This window comes from Temnothorax americanus, unplaced genomic scaffold (assembly GCF_048541705.1).
Source record: "Temnothorax americanus isolate GAGA-0224 unplaced genomic scaffold, ASM4854170v1 Scaffold5, whole genome shotgun sequence".
NCBI lineage: Eukaryota > Metazoa > Arthropoda > Insecta > Hymenoptera > Formicidae > Temnothorax > Temnothorax americanus.
The window spans coordinates 3,986,349-4,012,803 of NW_027509657.1; the positions used below are offsets into that span (position 1 = coordinate 3,986,349).

Consider the following 26,455-nt stretch of genomic DNA (forward strand, 5'->3'; position numbering starts at 1 on the left):
TTTCCAAATGAAAAAATGTCACTTTTATAAAAATTGTAAATGTGATAAATATATCCAGTCCAACATATCCAGACATTTTTATAATTACAGATATAAAAAGGAGAGAGAGAAAGAGAGAGAATTATAAAAATTTATTTTTCCACTCATTAATATTAATTCTTTATTTTAATTATTTGAATATTGGAAATTGCATTAGAGTTCAAGAGCTTCATGGAATAATTATTTCAAGAAAAAATTGGTTTCCCTTTTATATAACGGGAGAAAGAAGTTATACAGATAAAATATAGGCTCGGATATATCTCGTAACACCGATAATCTATATTAATGCCTATATATTGTTTGAATTTTTGTCAATGCTATTTTTTCGCCGCGTTTTCTATTTTTCCGATATTTTCCCTTCACACACTCGCGTTCCTGGCGCAAATACCATGATTACCGGGATCTACATTCTATTGCGCGAACGTCGCGTAGGAGTGTCGTCAGAGTTGTGCGATATTATTGAAATATTACGCGGAACGGTATGTACATGTTCATCTAGTTTTTATCACGCCCGCACATCATTTCGGATTTTCCAGTTCACTTGTAACGCTGAACTTTGAACTTTGTGCTAAGAAACTTCAATTTGCGGTCTATAGTGAACGAGAAGCCGCGGGATATAATTCGATTCAAAGAATCGAGATCTATATTCGATAGTAACTTGCGTGAACAGAAATTAATCATCGTAATTGTCATCGTGACTACTTCAATTTTTACTTTAATTTAAGTAGTTCTTATAAGTGATATAAAAATTAATGTCACATATAAAATATACGAAAAGAACATTAATTGCATTCAATACCTCTGAAAATTTTATATTAATGAACTAAATCATATATTTTGTTTCTTTTTCTTTTTTAAGGTAAATAATGAACTTTGTAAACTTTACAAGAAATATGGAAGTATAATATATATAAGTTGTTATCAGGTTATATCACATATAAATATGTCGTTGTTTAATCATATGTAATTTTCCAAAAATCGCTCTACATATATATCTGATGTCTCAAAAGGTTCGCGAAATTTTTTATTGATGAATGTGCAACGAAATGTGCAGTAGAATTTGTTTATCAAATAATTTACTCGTAAATCCAAACCGCGAGTGAAGATTGGAAATCTCGTGGACGAAGTTCCACGTGGTATCGCTGCTTAATATCGAACTTCTAATAGGCGGAATTGCGATCGCTACGCTCACGTAACGTCGAAGTGCCTCGACGCACTGATTTAGAGATGGCTCTCTACATTTTTGATACTGTCACCGATCACCACTGATCACATTTCGGCGAGCGATTACTTTTTTCCCCTTTTAGTGCAAACTAACCGCGAATCGAAGTAACGCGACGAGAGGACACGAGAGCTCCACAAAAATCAATTTGCCCGAGTGTCAAGTGATAAAAAGCCGATCTCGATCGACAGCCGATCGCGATCCCGCGTTAAATCGCGAACCGATCTTTTCTTCTCGACGGACGTGATTTCTCGCGAAGTCTCGTGGATGGGGTTGCTTGCGACGTGAATGCTAGATGAATACTGAGGCACGTCACGTCAGCCGCCGGGTTTCAACCCCCTTCTACGTGTGCTTCTCATCCCTCTTCCGGTCCCCGCTACCATCCGCCCGCTCCACGCTCCAGTCTATCAGATGCGCATCCACCCACGCAACTGTTGCGCCCCCGCCCGTTTCTGATCATTCCTCAGCATTTCGCCAACCGGCAACCATTCAGTGAGCGCGTGGTGGCGAGAATCGAGTCACGTGGACGATCGATCGCGATCGCGATCGTACCTCGCACGCGCATTAAAATACTCATGCTGGTGTATTGAGTTAAGCGATTAATTATCGATTGTTCCGGCCACTAGAACCGTCGTTAATGGAGTTAATGGCGATATCGCTGCTTAAAAGAATTAATTAAATATATTGACCTTTCGACATTTCAAGCCCGGTCGTAAAATGCTGTTGTAAATTTGATTAAATCGCCACTTTTAGGACGATAAACGATCTCAGAGCGGACGGCTGCTATCAATTTAATTATTAATCAATTTCCGACTGTGAAAGCTGAACTAAATAGTTGCCGATTAGGTACATTGAAAAATGGATGTAGCATCAGCTTTATAATGTTAAGTAAACTTTTTAACTCTTGACAAGTTGGGGGTTAAAGTTAACACTTGATTTTTTTTCTCACTACCGTATACTTATCGTCGTCAGCAGACTGAATCTTACTTTAGTTCGCACTAAATCTGTCTTAATTGCTTAGAACTTCTGACGTGATTCACAGAGCTGTAATTAAGGCGTAATAGACACGCATTGGCAATCAACTCTCGAGATCGGCTGTCGCTCTTTGTATTTCTCTGTAATTCTCGGGAATCAGAGATGAACGATTCATTCGCATTTGTCAGTTTTTTTCGATACAGTGAATGGATCATTAATACTAAAATGCGCGTTTCTTTTTCGCACTTTTTAGCGAAACTAGCATCTCTTGCTTTTTTATCATTCTCGCGAGTTTGCGCTTTTAATATACAACGCTTTTATTTTTACCGATAGATTTATCTTCATTAAAGAGGAGACACGAGTCTTTTAATTGTCTATTTAATGTTATTTTTTCTAATAATACTCTTCTATAATAATCCTGCAATTATGCTTAGATAGCCGAAATCAGCAATAATAAATAATAATACATATAATATTATGTTAATCGATAATTGTTCAAAAAACTGAAAATTTATCAGTTTGTAGAGTTTATATTATGTTTCTAAGCAATGATATAAACGATGTCTCTGAACCAAGACGATATGCGATAGAGCGATTATGAAAAAAAAAAACTATACAAATCGTGAAAAATGTGTTAATCGATTTTTTACAGGCGCGAGACCTAGAGTTGGATGTGCGCGTTGATGTTTTCGCATTGAGACGACGACGACTATAATGTGCACGTCGTACTTTGTAAACTCGGCTCGAACAATGCATAAAACACGTCGGCGCACGTAACTCGCCTTCGCTTCCTAACTAATTAGCCTAGATTTATTAACGGTGCAGTTTTGTAACGGTCGTAGAATTCTTACGGCCAATCTTCTTGTCGAGACCGCTTAATTAATTACTCTCCCGTAGGGCGGAGATGGTAATAATGCGTTTCTAATTAGTCGCGTTCGCGCGCGCATGAAATAACTACGAGCTTGCAACCAATGCGAGATAAGCGGAAGGGAATGTGCGAAAAGGATGCCCGCGGTCAAATAATTTTCCTCCGTCGAGTTACTTTTTACACGCTTTTTCGAAGAAGTGCACAGTTGTTTCAAGGAAGTTCCCGATAAGATATCGATTAAATATTAAACATCGGTATACTCGACTAACATTATTTATGTCGTTTTTTCAACTTTAGCGTACATATTTCTCACGTGTGAATGAGCAACTCTTCCAGTGCGAAAGAATTCGTTCACCGAAAAAAATTATATTTAATAGAAATTATATTTTTTTTTGTGTGTGCAAAAATTGACAATTCAAACCGTTTGAATAGCGAAGTATTTCGCTCGCGAAGTCTCTCACTGAAGTCACAATCTTGGCAGTTCTCGGGCATCGGTCGGACTCATGTGATCTCCGAATGGAACATGATCTCGGGACGTATGAGGCGTGACGTTCGCCGACAATTTCATGAATAATTGAACGTGTGCTTTAAGCGGACCGTGACGTATTGGCGGGGTATCGGTTCGTCCTGCAAACAGAATATTCTAGCTAACCGTCTGGACTGTTTGATTGATTAACAGTTTGCGCTGAATTTTGAATCGCCGGCGGAGGATCTTACACAATTTGTTTTCAACAGATAGGAATAATTTATGTGCCACGATTGAATATTACTTTGTACACTACGATTCAATCGAATGGATTGTAAACAACAGTTATATTTTACATGGAATATATAATTTAAAGAAATGCCAGTTAAATTGGATTGTTATATTTGTAGCTGATTGCATAATACACAATACTTTTATTTTTTCTAAAGCTGCAAATATCTCCGTTTTAAAAAAATATGATTACTCCTTTCTTTACGATTATATGAAGGTAAATTCATGAATAAGCAAGAATATTAGAAGCTCCGTTACTTCTCCGCGGATAACGCACATGAAACTTGCGTCATGACGCTAAGCGTTCAACTCAAATATCAATGTAGTAGGTAAATACCAATAGTATTCTAGATAATCTATCGGAGTTTTATTTATCAGTACAAAATTACCTTTTTCAAAAAAGGTAAAAAAAGGGCGCCAAGTACACGCGTGGTGTTACCTCGAAAAAAAAAACCCAAGTGGTAGTATTATTAATTTATTCAAAATAAATAAATCTATTCTAACCTAGGTGGTAGTAGCTTTAATTTTTTTAAACAAAATTATTAAATTACAAAATTGTTACTTTATTTAATCCAAGTGATATCTACTTCAAAAAAGCCTAAATAACAAGTAGTATCTATTTAAAAAAAAAAAAAAAAAAAAAATGTGAAATCTTTTAATACTGCGCCAATTACAATTACAAAGAGAATATATACCTAAAATAAAAACCAAGTGGTATGTATCTTTGTATTCCTGAGAGTCTTTCTATCAACCCAAGTGGTAATATAATAGTTTTAATTCTCCTTGATAAAATTATAATATTACAAAGAATTATTTTAATCACAAAAATTAAAGAGGTAACATTATAAAATAAAATATTTAATTAAAATAAAATAAATAAATTTTTCTTGTAAAAAACTTGGCGCTGCTTTTTTAAGGTTTAGAACCTTTGCACAAGACTTTTCGTATGGCAACGTAGTGTAACTAAACGTGGGTCAACGCACAAGAAACGCACATGACGCTTTATACGTCAATACGTTTCTTGTGCGTTGATCTACGTTACGTTACCATACAAAAATTTTGTGCGGAGGCTCTAACCGATACGTTTCTTGTGCGTTAATCCACGTTACGTTACGCTACGATATCATACGAGAGTCTTGTGCGGAGGCTCTTATCCAGACAAATTTGCATAGCGCATAAACATAAGAAATTAATTGGTTTATATGTATATGTGCAAAAGGAAATAGACCAATCCATCTCTTTATGCATATGCTTATATGCACCTATGCAAGTTTGTCTAGGTTGACCTTGGACAAAGCAGCGCCAAGTTTTTTACAAGAAAAATTTATTTATTTTATTTTAATTAAATATTTTATTTTATAATGTTACCTCTTTAATTTTTTGTGATTAAAATAATATTCTTTGTAATATTATAATTTTATCAAGGAGAATTAAAACTATTATATTATCACTGGGTTGATAGAAAGACTCTCAGGAATACAAAGATACATACCACTTGGTTTTTATTTTAGGTATATATTCTCTTTGTAATTGGCGCAGTATTAAAAGATTTCACATTTTTTTTTTTTTTTTTTAATAGATACTACTTGTTATTTAGGCTTTTTCGAAGTAGATATCACTTGGATTAAATAAAGTAACATTTTTGTAATTTAATTATTTTGTTTAAAAAAATTAAAGCTACTACCACCTAGGTTAGAATAGATTTTATTTATTTTTGAATAAAATTAATAATACTACCACTTGGGTTTTTTTTTCGAGGTAACAACCACGCGTGTACTTGGCGCCCTTTTTTTACCTTTTTTGAAAAAGGTAATTTTGTACTGATATCATGCGTTTTGTAGTGTTACGCATTAGGCCAGTCATATTAGACTAATTTAGAGGGGTAACCTTCCAATCACTCTTTTCAGGTTGCAACCACCATGAATCGCTTTGATTTAAGGTGTTGTAAGTGTTGTAAGTAAATTTTGCTTCGCATAATTAATGCGCATTAAAAAGTTATTAACAATATTATCAACAAAAAACGCGATTTTTTTTATTTTTTTTATTTTTTATTTTTTTATTCAATATCTCGAAAACTAAGCAAGATAGGGTAACTAACTATACGTACCTTTTGTAGAGCGTAAAATTATCTACAATAATGATCTGAACAACATTTATTGTCAAGTCAGTCGTATAGCTTGCACGCGCCGTCAAAGTCCGAGACTCGGATCTCGAAAACCCTCGATTTCATCAGTTTTTGATGTTGCGTCGGTGATTTTTTTCAGTCATTTAAAATAAAATTAAAAATTCCCCAAAAAACACACATCATCTGAGAACTACAAAGAATACTTTTCAGGGTGTAACCGATTTTTTAGACCTTTTTTCTTTAGTTTGTAGCTATGTAAGCAAAAAAATTTTGATTTTTTTGGACTACTCTTAGTTTTTTCGCTGTTTTCAGGCCTTAAAACTTATTTGAGACGAATTTTATCGTATGCATCTTGTTGTGGACAAAATTTGCAACAAAAAAGGACCCTTGTATTTTCTTCGTACGACGAACGCTGATTTTTTTATTTACGCGCAAAGTTATGTAATATTGCGCATAGGTCGGATAACGCTTGTTTTACACTAAAATAATTATTTTTTATTAAAATTTACGTAATTTTTTGCATTATTATTGAACCATCGTGCAAAGCCGTTTTTAACACCGTCTCTCATGTTTACTTAATTATTAACAAATTGTTTATTTAAAAATTATTATAAACAATTAGAAAAACATGTTATATTTGTTGTACTCGTCGTCTTATTTCAACTCAAAAAATGTTTTTAAAAAATTTATTCATGTTATTTATAACATTTATTCAAACATGCAGTGCATCTTTTGATTATTTTTCGCACCATCTCTGAGCCAATGCAATGGTGCGTTTTTTGTGGTTTTCCCTGTAGGCCTAATCCACAAGCATTGAATATATGTCCTTTCTATGTGATAATTATTTTGACATTTCTTGGATACTAAAATTATCCAACACGCAGATGTTGATGAATATTAACATTTGCCTCAAGATCGTCAAAAAGTCGTACGTTTTTCAGTAAATTCGGGGGGTTTTTTTTTAAGGAAAAAAACGCACCATTGACTTTACCTCAGAGGTGGTGTGGAAAATAGTCAAAGGTGCACTGCCTGTATGTTTGAATAAAAATGTTATAAATAATATGAATAAATTTTTCAAAACATTTTTCGAGTTGATATGAGACGACGAGTACAACGATTATAACATGTTTTTCTAATTGTTTATAATAATTTTTAAATAAACAATTTGTTAATAAATAAGTAAACATGAGAAATGTGTTGAAAACGGCTTTGCAATATGGTTCAATAATAATGCGAAAAATTACGTAAATTTTAATAAAAAATAATTATTTTAGTGTAAAACAAGCGTTATCCGACCTATGCGCAATATTGGATAACTTTGCGCGTGAATAAAAAAATCAGCGTTCGTCGTACGAAGAAAAGACAAAGGTCCTTTTTTCTTGCAAATTTCGTCCACAACAAGATGCATACGATAAAATTTGTCTCAAATAAATTCTAAGGTCTGAAAACAGCAAAAAATTAAGAGTAATCCAAAAAATCAAAATTTTTGCTTACATAGAACAAACTAAAGAAAAAGGGTCTAAAAAATCGGTTACACCCTGAAAAGTATTCTTTGTAGTTCTCAGATGATGTGTGATTTTTTGGAAATTTTTAATTCCATTTTAAATGACTGAAAAAAATCACCGACGCAACATCAAAAAAACGATGAAATCGAGGGTTTTCGAGATCCGAGTCTCGGACTTTGACGGCGCGTGCAAGCTAAACGACTGACTTGACGATAAATGTTGTTCAGATCATTATTGTAGATAATTTTACGCTCTACAAAAAAGGTACGTATAATTAATTACCCTATCTTGCTTAGTTTTAGAGATATTTGAGAAAAAATAAAAAAAAATTGCGTTTTTGTTGATAATATTGTTAATAACATTTTAATGCGCATTAATTATGCAAAGCAAAATTAATCCCACTTACAGCACCTTAAATTAAAGCGATTCATGGTAGTTGGAACCTGAAAAGAGTAATTGGAAGGTTCGATGTCTAATATGACTGGCCTACATCCTCTTCTAAAAAGGGCATGTCATCCATACGATCTATCGAATCTATCGAAATATTGTTGTCGCTTTTCCGCTTTTCTCGTCCTGCTGCCGAGAGATCATCCTATAAATACTAAATAAATAATATACATGTATAATATAAATATAAATAATTTTAATTACACACACACACACACACACACACACACACACACACACACTACGTTTACGCGAACGTTACTTCTGTAGTAACTTACGATAATTCCTTTGCGTAAACGGGATTTTGTAGTAACTTACGATAATTTACTCCGCGTAAACGAGTAAATTATCGTAAGTTACTACAGAAGTAACACTCGCGTAAACGTAGTACACACACACACACACACACACACACACACACACACTATCTGTCACGTATACTATGTTTACGCGAGCGTTTTACTTCCGTAGTAACTTATACGATAATTCCTCCACGTAAATGGAGATTATGTAGCAACTTATGATAATTCATCCCGCGTAAACGAGTAATGCCGGGATTACGATGAATTTAACGTAACGGGACGCGACGGACGCGAAGTAACGTAACGTGAACTTAAGAAATTACGATCGCCGTAACGTGAAGCAGCGTGCATTTCAGAAATGATTTGACAGCTTGGTATGAATAGAAGGTTAAGATTAAGGTTATCTTAAATTACGGCGATCGTAATTTCTTAAGTTCACGTTACGTTACTTCGCGTCCGTCGCGTCCCGTTACGTTAAATTCATCGTAATCCCGGCATAAATTATCGTAAGTTACTACAGAAGTAACGCTCGCGTAAACATACAGTTTGACAACATTTACAAGGCAGCATATACGTACGTGTTTGTACGATTTTGTAGATACACCTTCCTTCTTAAAGATCTCTCGGCATCAGCTCTTTACGGTCAATACTTATATATATTTCACTATCTGTCACGACGGGGCAACGGTCACGACTATCACACACTTACACTTATCCTTTTCTAGGTTGTAAAAAACTGTCACGCACTGCGACAGTGCACGAGTGCACTCTTGTGTCAAAAATGGGAAAGTGACACACCAGCCGCCATTTTTGTCCGACGTGGACGTTTCTTAAAAAAAAATTTTCCACATTTGGTTTTTGCATTGCAATATCTTCGCTCGTAGGGCACGTAACAAAAAAAAAGACTCTTATTTATAAATCAAACCCCAAGCTATCGATCAAACCTACTTAGAAGTTGATCCGTTCACTCGTTATTGAGATCTCAAAATCTCGGATACTCGCAACTCATGCGTTCGCGTAAAAGAGTCACGGTGCGTCTCGCTTCGCGCGTACTTGGCGCGAGACACTACCGTGTCTCTTGATAAAAATTCGTTGGTCGTGCGAACGAAATGGACAGCTTGCAACCCCTAATAGCCCTATGCATGGAGTTGTTCTCTTATTTCTCTTATTCACAGTCCATATACAAGCGATAAAAGAGTCGCAGATAAGTGTACTTTATATTGATTAACAGTTTTTACGTAAACTAGTCAATAGCGATAATTTTAATGTGATCATTACTTTCTATTTACTATAGATATTATGGAATTAATTTAAAATGAAAATAATAATTTATAAAAGAAAATATACAGGAAATAATAATAATTATAACAGATATTAAAAACCATTGCAGTTTTATTTTTCACGTAATTATAATGTTTATTTAATATATGTATGTTTTTAACAGTTTTTTGAATATAATAAAACGAGGAATACAAATTATTAATATATGCTCACAAAATTATATAAACCGTATAAATTCTTAAGCATTCATAAATTTTTGAAATACACGCACGCGCGTTATTATAGACTTTAAGTAATGGGAACACATATATCTTTATACCTGAAAGGATTAATAGGGCGCAATTTTCCTGGGGTATGTACACTTCATGAAAGAACAAAATGCGATTAATAATTTTGCGTGACGAATATTTGGATAATTCTTTACGCAACTCACGTATCTATACTTACTACCCGCATACGAGACATATGAGCATCGCGAATGCAAATTTCGCGAATGTCATATCGCCACGTCATGATATAAATATTTTTCTACGCTCACAGACTATGGTAATCCTATGGTACAATGAGATTATTCGATGAATAACAAATATTACTACCAATGCATATCAACATATACAATATTGGAACGTAACTGTTCAGCTGTATTAAGAAAATATTAGAAACAGATAAATACAGCGCGAGAAGAAATATTTATTTGTTTCGAGGACATTTTAAAAAGATATTCTTTCTTTCTGTGACGTTTTCGTTCATTTTTTCTCAATATGCATACGAACGCATATTAGATGCGTGTATAAATTTTAAAAGTAAGAGAGGCGATATCGTAATATTTATTTTTGTTTTAATGAGAAGTTTGTGAGCAAATAAATTAAAAACTTTGTAATACTTCATATCAAAATGCTATTCATCAACATTCTGTCGAATCAGTTCATTAATGCGTCATCACGGTTTTCCTCTCGAGTCGCTTTCTTACTTGCCTCTCTAGCATGAAAAACAGGTATCTCGTCGCCAACGCGAACCGTTACTCGCTTCTTTTTGCAACCAAGAATAATTCAGGAATAATTTGCATTTAATAATTACATCTGAAAGATCGCGAAATTTTATCTTTCAAAGAATAAAAAATTTCGATTTTCCTACAAAGCGATTCATTTAGATGTTAAAATTTTTAAAATGATATGAAAGGTGAAAGAGTTCGCGACAATTGTATGATAGGTTTTCTAAAAAATAGTTTTATTTCATACTAGCATGCCCCGCCGGGCTTCGCCCCGGCCCCGGTATTTTTTTTTTTTTTTTTTTTTTTTTTTTTTTTTTTTTTTTTTTAGTTATGTTATTCGGGGCGGAGACGAATCCAACAAATCATAGATCATTAAAATCTGTCCAGCCGTTCTTGAGTTATAAATGGTGTAACTAACCCGACTTTGTTTTATATATATAGATTTGTAAAACAGTGATACACAGGAATCAATGGCGCGCACAATTCAAATTTATTTCATGATCTAGCTGTATGTATCTTTATTGTCATGTTTTTATGTAAAAATTCACGGTGTATCTTCCTGCTCAAATTATCTATCTAAACATAATTTTAATTCTTTGTTGAGGATCAAGTATTCGCGCAAACATCTGCGAGCCGACTAATTGTGTCGGCAGATGGAGATAAAGCATGACTTTACGAAATAAATGGTGAACATATCGCCACGTTAAAAGTTGCTGACTGGAAAGCTTTTATTCCCGTAACAATTTAACAAAATAATAATCTGTATTAATTAAATTCTTTATATTTGATGAATTCGTGTAAATACGTCTTAATTTTTCATTTGATTAATAGAATTAATTTATAGATTTTATATAGATATCTATTAATTTAGTATTAATTAATAATTTATAAATATTAATCAAATCTAATTTGTGATAAGTACATCTACTAAAAATTTTAATAATATATTGGTATATTATTTATGTCATTTACACGGTGTGCATCTATAGAAAAAAAACAGATTACATATGTGTGATAATTATTATTAATGCTACTAAATAGGTACATGGCATATATTTACCGTATCTAATTGTATTAAATATACAGCAGTTGATCGTTTGTTTTATATTTAATAATTCCATATTATTTACCAAGTTTTATCATTCTATTCCCTTTAATATCGTTCAAGAAAAGCTCACGACTGCTTAAACACTTACATTAGCACAAGACACAAGGCTTTCGTTAAAGCAGCGATAAAGTTTGCGTCAATGACGAAACGTAATTATACGAAGAATTCTAACGAAGCTACCGGCGCGATGCTCTGAGTGAATAAGAAGGGAAGCAACGCTTTTAAGGCTATAATGAAAACTGCTATAAACCGTAGACTTCTCTACGCTGCTTGACCTTCGATTTTGTCTTAAACATCCCTTCATTTCTTCCTTATTATTCATGATTTAATCCGTAGTCGTATCAAATTGAGATTTACTTGGTAACATAATAAGCTTATCATTAACATAGTCAGCTTATATATTTTGAATTATGAATTTTGTTACAAGAATCCATCACAGAATAAGATAAGATAGCGTAAGGATCGCTAAGAAATTCGTGCAATGTGCAGGTAAATGAGTCATGAAGAGGTGCTCGGATGAAAAGGTCGTCTGAGAAACAAATTACAAATTATTTGAAAATTATTTATTCAAATCGACATAGAGACGGAATTGCATAATTCGTGTCAAATGCTTTTCTATACGTTAAAAATCCAAGTGCGCCGTGCGATAAATCCGACGTGTAAATAATTAAACTCAGCTACGAGAATTCCCAACGAAATTGCTGGACATTTCTGGAGAGTTTGCGAAAGGGTTTGCATATCGCGCCGGACGACTAACTTTGCATGGACTTTAGCGGCCTGCCCTATCCATTTGTATTTGTGCGCGGAAGAGCAGTTTGCTCACACAACGCCCGGTCAAACAGCCGTAATTTTGCGTAGCTAAAAGTGATCTAATAGCTCTGCGTATTATAATTCACGATGATAATTGCTCTTGCATGCAGCCGGTATAATTTTGTCATTGATTGCGGGAAGTCGAAAATATTTTTCGCCATGACAGCGTTAAAAAAGAGGAGATGACATAGTTAATGCATGTGATACAATTATTAATGCTGTTAGCTGAAATGGAATCGTCGATAGAAGATAGTAACATTTTTAAAAAAATTCATCTAGTTAAAAAATATTTCTATAAGATCATTACTTTATCGATTTGTTTCTATAAGTGTGACACATTGACCATAAATTAGCATACCAATAACACGAATACCAATAACAGTTAATAATTAAATATAAGTTAAGTTAATAATTAAATGTAATTAATTAAATATTAATAATTCCGGTAATAACGAAATCTATTCTCAGTGACAACGGATTGTATCAATTATTAATTATCCGAAGCGTCATTAATCATTATATTGATACGTTCAATATTCAGAAGCTCCAGAAATCCCACTCATTAGGCTTATCTATAGAAAGGGTGAGATGCATTTAAACCAAGCCACTTATTCTGAGTACAGGCCGGTCTAGTTACACGCACGTCGAATGCAGCGTTCGCGGTATAGCATTCCCGAGAGATCCCGCACCATCCAGACGGTGCAAGACATGTTACTTACGAGGAGCGACCTGGAAATTCCTCAGCAAAACGACCGATGCACGACCGTTAGGGAGTTTCTCATTCCGATCGGAAGTTTTCCTCGCCATAAGCGGCGGGAGAGAGAGAGAGAGAGCGCGTCGCAACAGCCGGAGGGAACGCAAAAATAGTTCAACACCTCTTGGAATCTGGTCGAGTCTTTCCAGAGAGAAACGTAATACCAATAGTCACGCTGCACTTACTTTGACAAAGTTCTTTTTCGTCGAGTTCAGCGCGTTTCTTTTTTCCGTCGCGCTACGTATTTACGAGTAATCCGAGAAATTGGCACTGCGAACGGCGACAGCGTGTTTTTACCTGTGTCAGGAACCCCTGGGGGAATATGAGACTCCGTAGTAGCAGAATAACACTTCATTTTATTTAAAAAGACTGCATAATGCATTTTTTTTTAAACATAAATATGTTATGTAGAAAACAGTAGAAAAAAATAGGATTAACGAAATAATCTGCAGTGTCATAATAATTCTGTGCATATTAAATTAACAAACAAACGTGTTTTTACATGTTTTTAAAATAAAGTGTTTAAAAAATAAAAAAGATTATATTAGATTGTTTATAGCATTTATATAAGGAGAATTACAATACTCACAATTACGAAATTCTTTTTTACGATAATTTAAATTTATTTAAAGATGTGTATATATACATTTAACAATTCGCCTTTGATAGTAAAAGCGCCTGATGTAAGATTCTTAATTTTTTTTTAATAATTAGGCTCGATAGAGATTGTTTTAAAACTTTATATAGCATGATATTCCATGACGGCGCAAATAATATTTTCGGAGAAAATTGTATCGAGCGTGCCGGATCCGTCCGCTGCTGTAGGTATAAACTGCATCTATGATGCCTTTGGCATTATCAGCGAAACAAAGTACCGGATAACCGCGTTACGAGTCAATCTCTCCGTCAGGAATAAGCTAGTCTCCGAAGGCTTCGATGGAAGAGTAGAAAACAGTGGGAGTTCTTATTTCGGCCGCAGAATTTTGAATCCGTTCTATTTTTAACTTTGTTTCAAGGATATATATCTCTGATAAATTTATAATAATCTTATGAATTGATAACTGTAATAATTTGTACTTATTTTAATATAGTATTTATACAATATTTCCTACTTGTGTGTAGATTTGCATAATAATTCTCGCCACGATTGAAATTGAAATATTTAGATAAAGAAATAGTCTGCTTTCTTTACAATGTCGCAATAAATCGACATCGCAATAGTCGACACATCGCGCTATTTATATATGTATATGTTCTCTGAGTAGTGTAAGTAGGGACCACGTATATTTTCTATTCAAAATTTTAGACAGCTCGTGTGATTAATCGAGCTTCTTCATAGAGCACCACATGGGAAATGTTGCATGTGATCTAATCGATTGGAAGATGACAACGTCGGATTTCACCTCATGTATCGGTGATTTATTAAGCCATGGATAGTAATTACCGGATTGTGTATTTGATCGCAACATAATCGTTCAAGTCGGGATTGTGCTATTATATGAATAAACGATGACGGGAAGGCCATAGGAAAATTGGGACATGATAAATTCGATTATAGAGTTCATATACCTAAAAGAAATCAATAATCGAATGAGTTAAAAAGATATTGAACTTATATCATTTATGCAGTTTTGTTGCAGTTCTACATTTGCAAATTTAACAGTAAATATCTCATCTTGTTGCAACTCTTCCTCATCGCAATATTTGTTCAAAATATGTACATTTAGATTATCACACTTAAATGAATAGATAGGGAATTTATTAGACTCTTATTTAATTTCGTTTTTAACATAAAATTATAATATTTAACTGAATATCGAATGTAATACTGCAATTGAATCATATTTAATGTGTAATTATTTTTTAATATATAGTCGCCACGTATACGTAACGAAATGTAATGTACATCAAAGTTAGTTCACTTTGACATTGCGCGATATTGCACATAAGAATATAACACAAAGGGGTTGTAAAGGGGTTGAACATTATTAAATTTACTAGATACTTAGAAACGCTGTCACGCGCCGTGCGAGCCTTCGAGAACCCTCGGCACTGCCGTGAGATCTTTTAATGAGCTTACCAAGCCTATAGAAGCCTTATATCGGCACGTCTCGCGGCAAAGTAAACGCGAAAAGCGGCAAACCGTTGGTGGCAGTTGTTGCGTGCGTCACGTCGCCGGGATTTCACGCTTCGTAAAAAGCCGTAAAAGACGTAAGGCTACTTTGAATTCGAACGTACATTTACGGTCGTTGAGAAAGATTAACCGTGTACCATGGTGAGTTTGTCGATACATCACAATCGAAGACATGTACAAGTGGACAAAAAAAAATATATTTTATTATTTTTCAAAATATGATTTATTCTGTCCAGAAATAAATTATAATTTTTGTTATTATATTTTCCATTATACCGTATTGGGTTAAATTCTAAAAGCAGATCGGTTTTTACTTTTAAGTCGATAAGACAAATATTCATGATCTCCTGTTCCTAAACTCATTTCTTTGTAACTAGTCAAATATTTGGCAATATCGGTGAGACAACATGTAATAACGGTGTTCAGCTATCATATCCAACGCTGATAGTTGAAATTTACCAACTACGGTTTGTGCTACGCGAGAGAGCAATGGGAGGAGAGATTCAACTTCCGCGCACACAATAGAACGGTTCGACTTACGGTGAAGGGATGCGCCGAGAATGAGGACTCGCCGGACATATCACTTTCCATAGAAATGATCGCGCACAGCCCCGAGGACTGTCCTTTGCCGATAACTGCGTCGTCGTTGTAATTTCCTCGTTCGCTGACCGCAAGTTCTGTGGCGCGGATCTGCACGTTTCGTTGCGCGCAGTCGCGCGTTCCATGCACACTTTATTGCGTACGATTGTTTCTCCAGTAACTGGTTCCGAACGCGAATTTAGAACCTGGGAACCGATTTTATCCTTGTCGATATACCGATGACGCGTTATCAACTACTAGTTCTCATTTACGCGCGCATCGTTTTCGATAACGGACAAAGCCGGCCGGGTGCGCGTTCGAATAGGAATAACGACCGAGGCAACTTTTCTAACTAAGCGCTCGACGGGCGACTTCCGAAGTGGAGCATCGGGGACAGTACGCTGTACTGTTACCTCGTAGTGACCAACTTTCCGTTCGTGACGTAACATATACTGAATCCATTTAATTATAGGACGAGCAATTATGCAACTAGCGTCAACAGTCGACGTCTGATGGACCTAGATCGATTTTCACTTGCTATGTTCTCAATACTCTTCTGCCATCTTTGGCCTTCATGTATAGATATTATTACGTATACTTAATAATATGTATGTGTTGTAGCTTTGATGCTATCTCTAGCAGATAGTTGTCAATGATTTCGAGGATTTCGTATTATTTCATTATTCACGTGAATATATTTTTATCAGCCTTTTATTTCCCATGCCCATGACGAAGCGTGTCGGCACATTTGTGAAACAAATCAGCATTTATCGATTTGTTTTGTTGCCATCGACACACCTTTTACCAATCGTAAGAGCGACGCGGAATATTCTGTATCAAATTCAATTACGATCAATCGTTGACCTTTGTAACTACATAATTTGAAATCTTCTGCCGACCTGTTTCCATCAATTCTCCCTCGTGATCCTATCGTATCCCTATTATTCATCGTTGAAGTGTGAACAATAGAGTCGAAATTTTGATAACTAGCCAGTCACTGGAAAGACCCGGGCGACAGTCTCGAGATAGGGGGATGGAGCGAGAGAAAGAGAGAAAGAGAGAAAGAGGGAGAGCGAGAGAGAGGAAGGGAGAGGGGAATTGAGCATTGTAGAGAGAACGATCTGCTCTGGCGAAGGCTGTTCTTTGTCGATAACGATTCCACTATTCCTCCTTGCAATTTACTTGGTATAATACCGTAAACTTTGATCTGCCAAGATCCATATTCGTAGCTTCACAGATCACGAGGTGAAAAAGAGAAGTTATTAATGCTGTTTGATGCCATCGAGTAAATTAGCTTTGAATTGCGTATACGAATTGACGCGAGCAAATATTACGCGAGTTATACATTTTCATAGTTCTTTTGATCCACCTTGTAAGTGTCCCTTACTCACAGTTTTGATATAAACGCGGATACAACATATAGTTTAACTACATATTATTCATTATTTTATGTAAGAATTGAAAGATTGGCATTTAGGGAAAAAATTTTTTATTAGTTTTACATATGAAAATTTTTCATTCTAAAAATATCAAATTTTATTTTGTTTTAACACCAAATTTTCATTATGTTTTTTTGCACTTTCAAATAACATAATTAATAATTATTATAGTTAATGGTAATTTTAAAAAAATTATTATTGTAATAGTTTATGTTGAGAGAGTATGTGATGAATCATGAATATTTTTCTGTAATTTGAATTTTGTATGCGACGGTTGGAGGGTGTATGTAGACTCGATGCGTTGATCGCGGTCATCACACCCACTCTTTATGCACGTTTCTTGTACGCGCAGGAATGTCACGTGTAACTGTGCTCATGCACACGTATATCTCGGGAATATACGTGGACGCTTTTAATTTCATCTCCTCCCAGGAGATTCACCGATTATCGTAAATCGTCATATCACGTAGCGAGACAATTTTCTTTGAATTCGCGATTTGAATTATTAGTTGATAATCGGAATTACGTGATCTGGTATACCAGTAGAAGAACGAAGCACGGTAATCAATTTCCTTGATTTGGACTAGATTGGATTAAAATTCTAAACGTATAATGTTAACGTTATCTAGTGACAATCCTTGACATTCCTTCGATTTTTTTATAAGAGTATACTCAAAATATTATTCGTTACATTTCACATAGAGCTCCGTGAACTTTTATGCGTGTGAACGTGATTTATTTTCTTGATTTTATTCATTTATCTTTGAAAACATAATGTCTATTATACAAATTATACATTTTCATAACAATTACATGCGTGGAGCATACGGAAGGTGTATTTCTATATGATATCTAGCATTGAAATCAATACTTGCAGATGATTGTTATATGATCAGTATGAAGAAACGTGGGAACAACGAGAATAAAGGTAGTAAGACTGGAGGTTGTCAGAATGGAGGCAAAGCAACGGAGAACTCAGATTCGGGAAATTTGAGCGATGACGAGAATCAAGGCTTCGGAAATTGGCTTCGATCCAGCACCGGTGCCGAAATGATGCGACTCTTCGTGATCGCGAATTCGATTTTGGTCTTCGTGACTATGGCTTGGCCGAACATGAAAGAATCCTTCTACATCATCAAAGACTATTTCATGGGAGAAGAAGATTAAAAGAAGATTAAATGATTAAATGATATCAATCGAGGAATAGAATAAATAACGTTGTCATTTAATCTGTTTTAAATAACCATGGCAATATTATTCTCAATTGTAGAATTGTTAAACATATCTGTTTAACATCAATGTTTTATCTTTATCTCTCATATCATTGATAATCTCGAGTGATATCTTAAATTAGGTGTTAATATCAAAACAAGTGGGCACTGATAATAGAGAATAGATAGGTATTAACTTTACAGAAATTGTTATTGATTGTTATTATACGCCAACTGTTGTTTATTAATTATAATATAAGTCATATAAAAAATATTTAATTGTTTAATAGGTAATTAAATCTAGATAGATCTAGGAAGATAAACGAGAAACAATCGTCGACTTTCACAAGATTTAATATTCTTACAAATGCCACAAAATGGGTAAACAGAACTGTGACAGAACTTCTTTTTCGCGCAGCGTTTGAAAGTCAGATTTGTGCAGATCGTGATATTTGTATAAGATAAAACTCTTCCCTATATTTTTCTTGCCAGAAGTTCGTTATTTTGAAGGAGTAAACTTTCATAGATCCATCAGTCGTATAACTTTTAGAGGAACTGACAAATAAGTCAGTTATTAAATCGGACTGTTTTAATTCTCAATTAGATTAAAACAGTTTTAATGATAATTTACAGTAGCACTTATAATTATCTTGACAAAAAATTTATAAAAGGCTTTTATAATATCAATATTTGGTAACAAGAAATTAAAAATGCATAATTTATAAAAAAAAGATTACAAATTGCAAATATATAATTTAATGAGAAGTATTTTGACATAATTGAATAATTTTCAAATAAATAAATATCAAAATGCTTATGAGCCAAGTGAATTATGAAAACTTCAAATGTATGACAGAATGTGTAAGATCTTGAAATTTTATATCAAATTTACTTATTAATTCTTAGCATGTCTCTCATCAATAATAATAGAAGACTAATAGTTTTGTTTATATTCTCAACTTTGACTTGTGCCCTGAAAATTCAAAGTATTTATAAGCACTACTCCCAAAAGCGTACGTCTCAAACAGAGATATCAGTCTTCTATCAATGTATCGGCTTGATCATATTAACCGTTAAATTTGTATAAGTAATAGTATATTTAGGATACATTTATACTGCAATATTCTACATGGAATGTTATAATATCGCATTGCAATAATTAACCGCAAGGCTTTGTCATGCTAACGTTCGTTATTCGCGGGGTGTTTCTGGTCAGCATATTGGGCTGGTATAGCGCTATCGTCTGGAAGATAATCGACGGATACTTCCAGGACGAGTTTCGCGCTTACTTGCAGGAAGAGTATCGCAAGCATCCGCGGATCAAGGTCGACGTCGAGAGCGCCGGGGCTGTCGATAAGGAGCCGGCTCCGAGCGCGTTGCCAGCCGAGCCGAGTTTGAGCCACGGCATCGCGGAGACCTACGGTTCCAACGTGGCATGCCCGGCCGACATCGCAGACGCCTGTCCGCGCGCGATCGTTTCGAACGGGAAGAAACCGGAGGAAGCGGTGGCAGGTGGCACCAGCGAAATCGCGGTCGCCGTCGGCGCCGGTACCACCGAGAAAAATACATTCCCGGCGAACGCGGCCCGATCGGCGCAGGAAAGTAGGAAATCTCCTTCGAGCGGCAGCGACACGCGCGATAAAGAACAGCGACCGGGTGCCATCAATCAGGACGCTGACCGCGAAGAGGCTACGATCGAGGGGAGCGTACTTCCGCGCCCCGCGTCCACGAGTCGTGCCGAGAAACCGCGACGTCGTCTCGACAAGAAGACATTGTTGCGTGCTTCGAAAGAGGTCTTGAAGGAGATATCGCGGAAAATGCCGAGGAATCGAAGGGTGAACACGCTCGTTCTGACCGATGTTGATTTCGCCGCCGCGAGGACCAGGGACGACGGAGACGACGATTTCTCAGAGTTCGAAGAAGAGGAGAAGGATCAGAGGGTCCGTAAGGAAGGGGTTCTCGTATCGGAATTGCCATTCAAGCCCAAGGCGGATATCGGCGACTTGGATAGGGTTACCGCGGAAGAGTTCTGTCCCCTGACCTTGGAGGACGAGACTTCCTGCGGGGAAACCACCACGTGGCCGTGACTGGTGCTTGATGAGCGCCGTCGCGGTGAATTTGCTAGTATTAGATCCCGTGGAAAAAGTTGTGCATTAACGGCGGGACACCGAAGGGCTTAGGAACATGCTGAGAGAGCTGAGGCAGAAGGCTGCGCGACTGTTATTAGAATACATCTCTGTACAATTAGTTTCGCGTCTTTATTAATGACGATGATGATAGATGTAGTGTGCAGATCTTCTCATGTTTTTGCTGGTGCATTGCAATTTATTCAGTTCAGAATGAACTTGAGCAGGATGAAATAAGGCTATGACGTGTAATCGTATATTAGTTTTAATATAAAACAATGTATCACTATCTTTTTAGGCACAATTAAATCTTGATTCAATATAATAAATATTTTTTACGTTAGCATTTCATTTTTCTAAGTCAGATATAAATTATCCGTATTTAGCATAAATTTAATTCTCTAAATGTTTCTTGCTATGCGCGCGTTCTATGCTATAATAAATCTGATTTATTTTATGAACTCAGCAATTTATCGAAGCGATAATTATGGTATCAGTCGAAGATAAGTTTTCGCTGCCTAAGGACGTTTCGAATCCAGGACAGATATAAGTGAAACGAATAGGATCATTAAGTAAGACACCACTGTCCTTTGACCTTGCGAAAAGAGGTTCTATACGAGGAGAAACTAGCGAGTGACCGTGAGAAGTCAGAGAAATCGCGATATACGATGGTGCCGTATCGGAAACACTTGTCCAGCGGAAAAATCGAAAAAGCACGTTTAAACGCGCAATTCGTCTGCACGTATCTCATTGCATATGCTGAAGGATAAAATTAAAAATTGATATATGAGCGTGCCCCCCCCCCCCGCAAAAATGAACAGCGTTTGTCGCGTTATGTAAAGATGACAAATGTCGTCAAGTAATCGTCGAATGACACGCGTGGGAGATGTTTTGCAAATGTAATTTCAAGGAAGAACGAGTAAGGTCGAAGCGTTTTAAAGCTTCTTTTTAACAAGACGTTACCGCATTTCTTATTAAGTAATAAAACCTACGCGAGCAACTAACAGCAAAGCAATCACGTTTTGCTTCTGTTTGCGCTCGAAAGTAAAACCAAGTAATCTTAATAAGCAGAATAAGTATAATCGCACACTCATTTTCCGAAATGTGTACGTCGCAAGTAAACGAGAAAAATCCTTTTTTTTCATAATGCGTTTAAATTAATAATAATGTTTGCATTGCATCACATATCTTTATACTAATTTCATTGCTGTCATTGAAATTAATTTGTCAACGGATATATCGTCCATGTAAATCAACTGTTTCGTTTCAGTTAAATGCAAATGTAAATAAAATAAGATAATTTATTCATTATCAGTGAATTATAAGAACAGTTGTTGAAGGTCTACATAATTCTTATTTTTTAATTTAAATTTACAATTGTTACATTTACATTTGTTTTTAAATGTGCATTTTTATTACTGATATCACTTTGAAATATAAATTTTAATTTTTGATATAAATGCGACATAAATTAAATAACTTTTTACATGTCCTATAGTTCTCTTTGACATGAATAAATATATTATTTTTATAGAATAGGACCATATTAATAATATTGATAATTATTGAATCAAAAATGCAAAATTATAAATTATAAATTATTTTAAATTGTTTTATTTTAGCAATAAAATATACAGTCAGATACAAAGCATACAGTTACAGAAGCAATTATGATAATTGAGTAATTTAAAGCAATAAATATTACTTTGGATGGTCGTGATTTTCATTTCCCTGCCACATTAACCACGTAATGATACCACGTTAGATTGTCGGTTCACATTTCTATACGCATGTTAAAGCGCTCAGTATTAATAATTTTTGTTACCTCAAAAAGCCTCGGTAATTGACTGCGTAAATCAAAGCAATTTACATTCGCTAAATGCGCGCGATATCGATTGCATTCAAAACCGGTGACGTCTGTGAATGTATGCTGAAGAATACTAACAGTGATGTCAAAGTATGAATAACAATAATACAGGATGAGCTTACCGTAACGTCTCCTTTGTCCTTCGCAATTGGAATAACAAAATATTTCTGAATCATTATCAAACAACGGCAAACGGTAGTTTATACAAATTGATTGTAGTATAATAACAAAATTAATTTGCAAAGTACTTGCGTAACGTCGCGCGTTGGTAAAGCACGAATATTTTAAAATAAGGACATTTCGTTAGCATCTTGTTAACATCTTGCGAAGAACAATTTGCATATTTATACTTTTGATTATTTAGAATGTTCTAATGTTCGTGCGTAACGCAGAAAATAACTTTGCTCGGGAATATACGACACCGCATTACGTCATTGAATTATTCAGTGTAATAAGAGCCATTATATATATACATGCAAAATGTGTTCTATATATCACGTTTATACGTCAATTGCATGGCACATACCTATAATACGGCAGCGTAGAAAAGGAATTCTAAATATGGAATTTATAAATGTCTTTAAATATATTTTATTCTGGAGATCTACAGAATAAAGTAGCGAACTAGTACAAATCGGAAATGTCTGATACGTCATAAAATTTTCTGCAATAAGGAATGTTAGATCGAGCCCTAACCGTTTCTTTCGCCGTGTAAGTCTTTGGTTGCGCAACCATGGCAAGTGTACGTTTAATTCCAGATTTAATTTTTATTTACGTGATAAAAGACTGCGTTCTAATTCGAGTCGAGAATATGCATCAGGTCGATGATCGAAGTCGTACTGGCGTATTCGCGCAGATCTCGAGATTCCTTATCCGAGCACGTGCCGCGAATGAAAAGACGCTGATTGAGAAGGAGAAAGGAGCCTGCGTACATCGCACTCATTATTTATTATTAATCGGTCACAATTGAATGACACATTAGAATTTTTGCGACAGAGAGCGCAAAGTGCAACTTTATATATCTGCATAGTGGTACGGCGAATTCGCGAATCGCGAAAATTGTGCACAGGATTGGGCTCGTCTATCAAATCATTTGCCGGGTATCGTTTTGCAAAAGTATACTTTTTACAAAAGTTGTCTTTTTGCGTATCGTAACGACGCGGCATTTCCTCGCGCGCGCACGATGAAAAAATGATGTCGAGAGAGGAGTGGTCGTGGGACGCGCGGGGGTAATTTCCTATGTAATTGAGAAAATACACCGGCAATGGCCTCATTACGGTGGTCGTCGATTTCTCGTAACGACTTTCCGCGCGCGCCCTGATTTGGCGCTACGCTTGTTTTATCTTGCTCCTCTCTCGCATCGTAAGAATTATAATGCGGACGATAGCGTGGCGCACAGATATCTCGATCTACTTCCGCGGAATACTGGCGAACGGTTGAGAAAGGTACGGACGAGGTCGGGTTTTGTTAATCGTATGACTTAGGTATGATGCGTACGTTACACTCGCCTCCAGGGTAATGATCGATGATGACTCTCATCACTCTCGTAATATCAAAAATTTACTATCTTACTACCTACTGTTTAAATATACTGTTACGTGAAATGCGCGCGTCTATAGATCCCAGAAATTCGGATTTTAATTTCCGTATTATCGATCGTTTTTTTTTTCCAGAAGACTGGAAGGGAATTTATCTCGAGACCTACATACATCTCTTACTCCATAAATAAAGAAATTGTTTATTTTATTGAAGTATCGGTGTGAGAAAGTACGCTTCTCTTGAAAATAATATACACATGCAGAAGATAATCTTAATGTGTCACGTCACGTCACAAGACCCGCGATTTCCTCAAAACAATTACACGTAATAAACGCCTCGAGGAGCCCCGACAACGTGACCCTACTTTCTCAGTTTCGGCGAGAAGAAAGTAGTCCGGAATCCTTAATTTCCTCGCCGTTTTTCAAGCTTCGCGGCGACTGGCGAAGAGGAGCGGAATTTTGGAGCAATTAGAAGAGATTCGCAAATGAACCGTGAAGCGCGCGCCTTCACGAATTGCATGAATAGGCATCGGAGAAAATCTAGTTTCACTTTTGCGCCGCCCGCGCCGTGTCCTTCTTCTCCTGCTTCCTCGCGCGCACCGCGCATCCCGCTCCATAATGGATTTCCTAAAGAAGATTATCAGTTGCATTGGTTGCAGTTGGCCGTATTGCTCTCTGACAAGAGGCACGAGCCAATAAAAATTTAAGAAGAAGAAGAAGCATTGGTTGCAGCCGCCAGCGTGGTTAATTGGATCTCGTGGTATCACGCGTGTGCGAGCGATTTGGGGTGTGACGTGATTTACACCTGCGAATTAATAATGCTATAACTTGCGGGAGAGCGCGTTTCACTTCGGCTCGATGCCGGACGATTAAAACTATATGCGGAATTCATTCACGTGACAAGCGCACAGTCTGCGTCATGCGTGCACGTGCAAGGTCGCGTCTTCTGACATTTTCGTACGTAACCGATAAATACGTATTCAGGGAACGATAGCTGCAATACTTGTTCTTTAAACCGTTCATCGGACTTATATAATTTTCCGTGCAACGCGTAATTTCAACGTGAACGGGATTGGCGATCTTTTCATTAAATTTCCGCGACATTGTCCAGAATGTAATGCCATAATTATGTAATTCTCGTAATAAATTGCTCGTAATTTTTACACACGCATAATTAAATTATCTGCGGAAACCTTGACATTAGAGAAATCGAATCGACATTATTCATTTTATTATAACAGAATCATAACCGTATTGTTTCTAAGACTGCTTTACATTTCTCAGCATTCTAGGATAGAGTTGATTTCTTTTTCCGTTAGAGGTATACTATTATTTCAGGCAGCAAAGGCAAGTATTGTCAGAAGTATTATTTGGGTCACAACTTTTTTTTCTGAAGAAAACCTGGCTCACGCTGGATGCACAATGACACGATTTTCTAAACGTTTACGTTCAAATCGAATAACTGATGGCAATGGTATCTCATTGAAGCACGTATACGCGCCCAGAACGTGACGGTTAACAATCGAATCGAGATGTCAGGTAAAGATTATTATTGCCAGATCGTGTTGGACTTTTAGCAGGAGTCCGCTTCAGTACTTGGAAGTTTTAGCTTCTCAAAATCGTCGCACGCGAGCTTCGACCGAAATCGTCATCCGGCGTGCAGGAGCAGCGTCGTAATACGACACCCGCCAGAAAGACATAAGACACACGTATTCATTTTCTTCCACGATTTGTGTCGCGTAAAACACCGGTAGCTACTCCTGCGCTGAATCACAGTCGGTAGGTAGATAAGTGAACGACCTTAATGCAACGGTATTTGTGCGTGATTTTCAAAGCACGTACGACAACGGCACGTACGTACGTACGTACGCGCGAAAAGGTGCCGCGCGCCGAAACTGCTCCGGTTTCCTCGCCCGGATCCGTCGCGTAGATTTAGGCATTCGTGTGGGTATAACCGAAACAATAATCTTCGTGAGAATTTATACTGCGGCAGAACGTCGCAAAAAATTAAAAATATTTAATTTAATTTTTTCATTCACTGTTGCACAGTCAAAACTGACACGAGTATTAGGTGAGACAGATGAGCGGATAAGAATTTGAGATATTAAAATATAAAATTTAAATGTTTAAATTTATATTTATATTGCGGATTATTTATGTTATCGAGGAAGAGATTATAAATATTAAAAGAGAGGCAAGAAAGATATTTATTATATTATCAAATATGGACGAAAATAAAATATAGTAATTTAGAATTAGTCGACATTGAGTCGACATTTATAGCATATTAATTGCATTCATTAACACCGTTCTGAATTTGTCGTCGATGTTTTATTAACACAATAAGATCGTAACACCGAGAAATAAATTTATTCCT

The 26,455-nt window shown here is 35.9% G+C and overlaps 3 protein-coding genes across 12 annotated transcripts in view; 2 read left to right on the forward strand and 1 right to left on the reverse strand.

Annotated features, from left to right (window-relative positions):
* Positions 1-18,565, forward strand: part of Xport-a (exit protein of rhodopsin and TRP A) — a 33,178-nt gene extending 14,613 nt beyond the window's left edge. Inside the window, exons 1-2 of one of the 3 annotated variants that reach the window (XM_077418437.1) lie at positions 15,301-15,459; positions 18,214-18,565. In XM_077418437.1, the coding sequence (XP_077274563.1) occupies positions 18,225-18,503 (279 nt within the window). In that variant the 5' untranslated portion in view covers positions 15,301-15,459; positions 18,214-18,224 and the 3' untranslated portion in view covers positions 18,504-18,565. Of the gene's footprint in view, positions 1-15,300; positions 15,460-18,213 lie in introns of those variants that run through there. The other 2 variants (XM_077418439.1, XM_077418438.1) reach the window with 2 other exon arrangements.
* The window catches only part of LOC143904090 (uncharacterized), an 83,183-nt gene that overhangs the window by 54,893 nt on the left and 1,835 nt on the right, over positions 1-26,455 (reverse strand). For 6 of the 8 annotated variants that reach the window (XM_077418384.1, XM_077418380.1, XM_077418379.1 and 3 more), the window contains exon 1: positions 1,120-1,584. The exons of 1 other annotated variant lie outside the window; for it this stretch is intronic. Coding sequence is in view for 1 of the 7 variants with exons in the window: in XM_077418377.1 (XP_077274503.1) it covers positions 3,526-3,596 (71 nt within the window). In the remaining 6 variants the exon portion in view is untranslated. Of the gene's footprint in view, positions 1-1,119; positions 1,585-3,525; positions 3,732-26,455 lie in introns of those variants that run through there. One more of the 8 variants, XM_077418377.1, reaches the window with a different exon arrangement.
* Positions 18,721-21,471, forward strand: LOC143904105 (uncharacterized). Its single transcript, XM_077418427.1, has one exon. It carries the CDS (start codon positions 19,726-19,728, stop codon positions 20,632-20,634), a length of 909 nt encoding a protein of 302 aa, XP_077274553.1. The 5' UTR covers positions 18,721-19,725; the 3' UTR covers positions 20,635-21,471.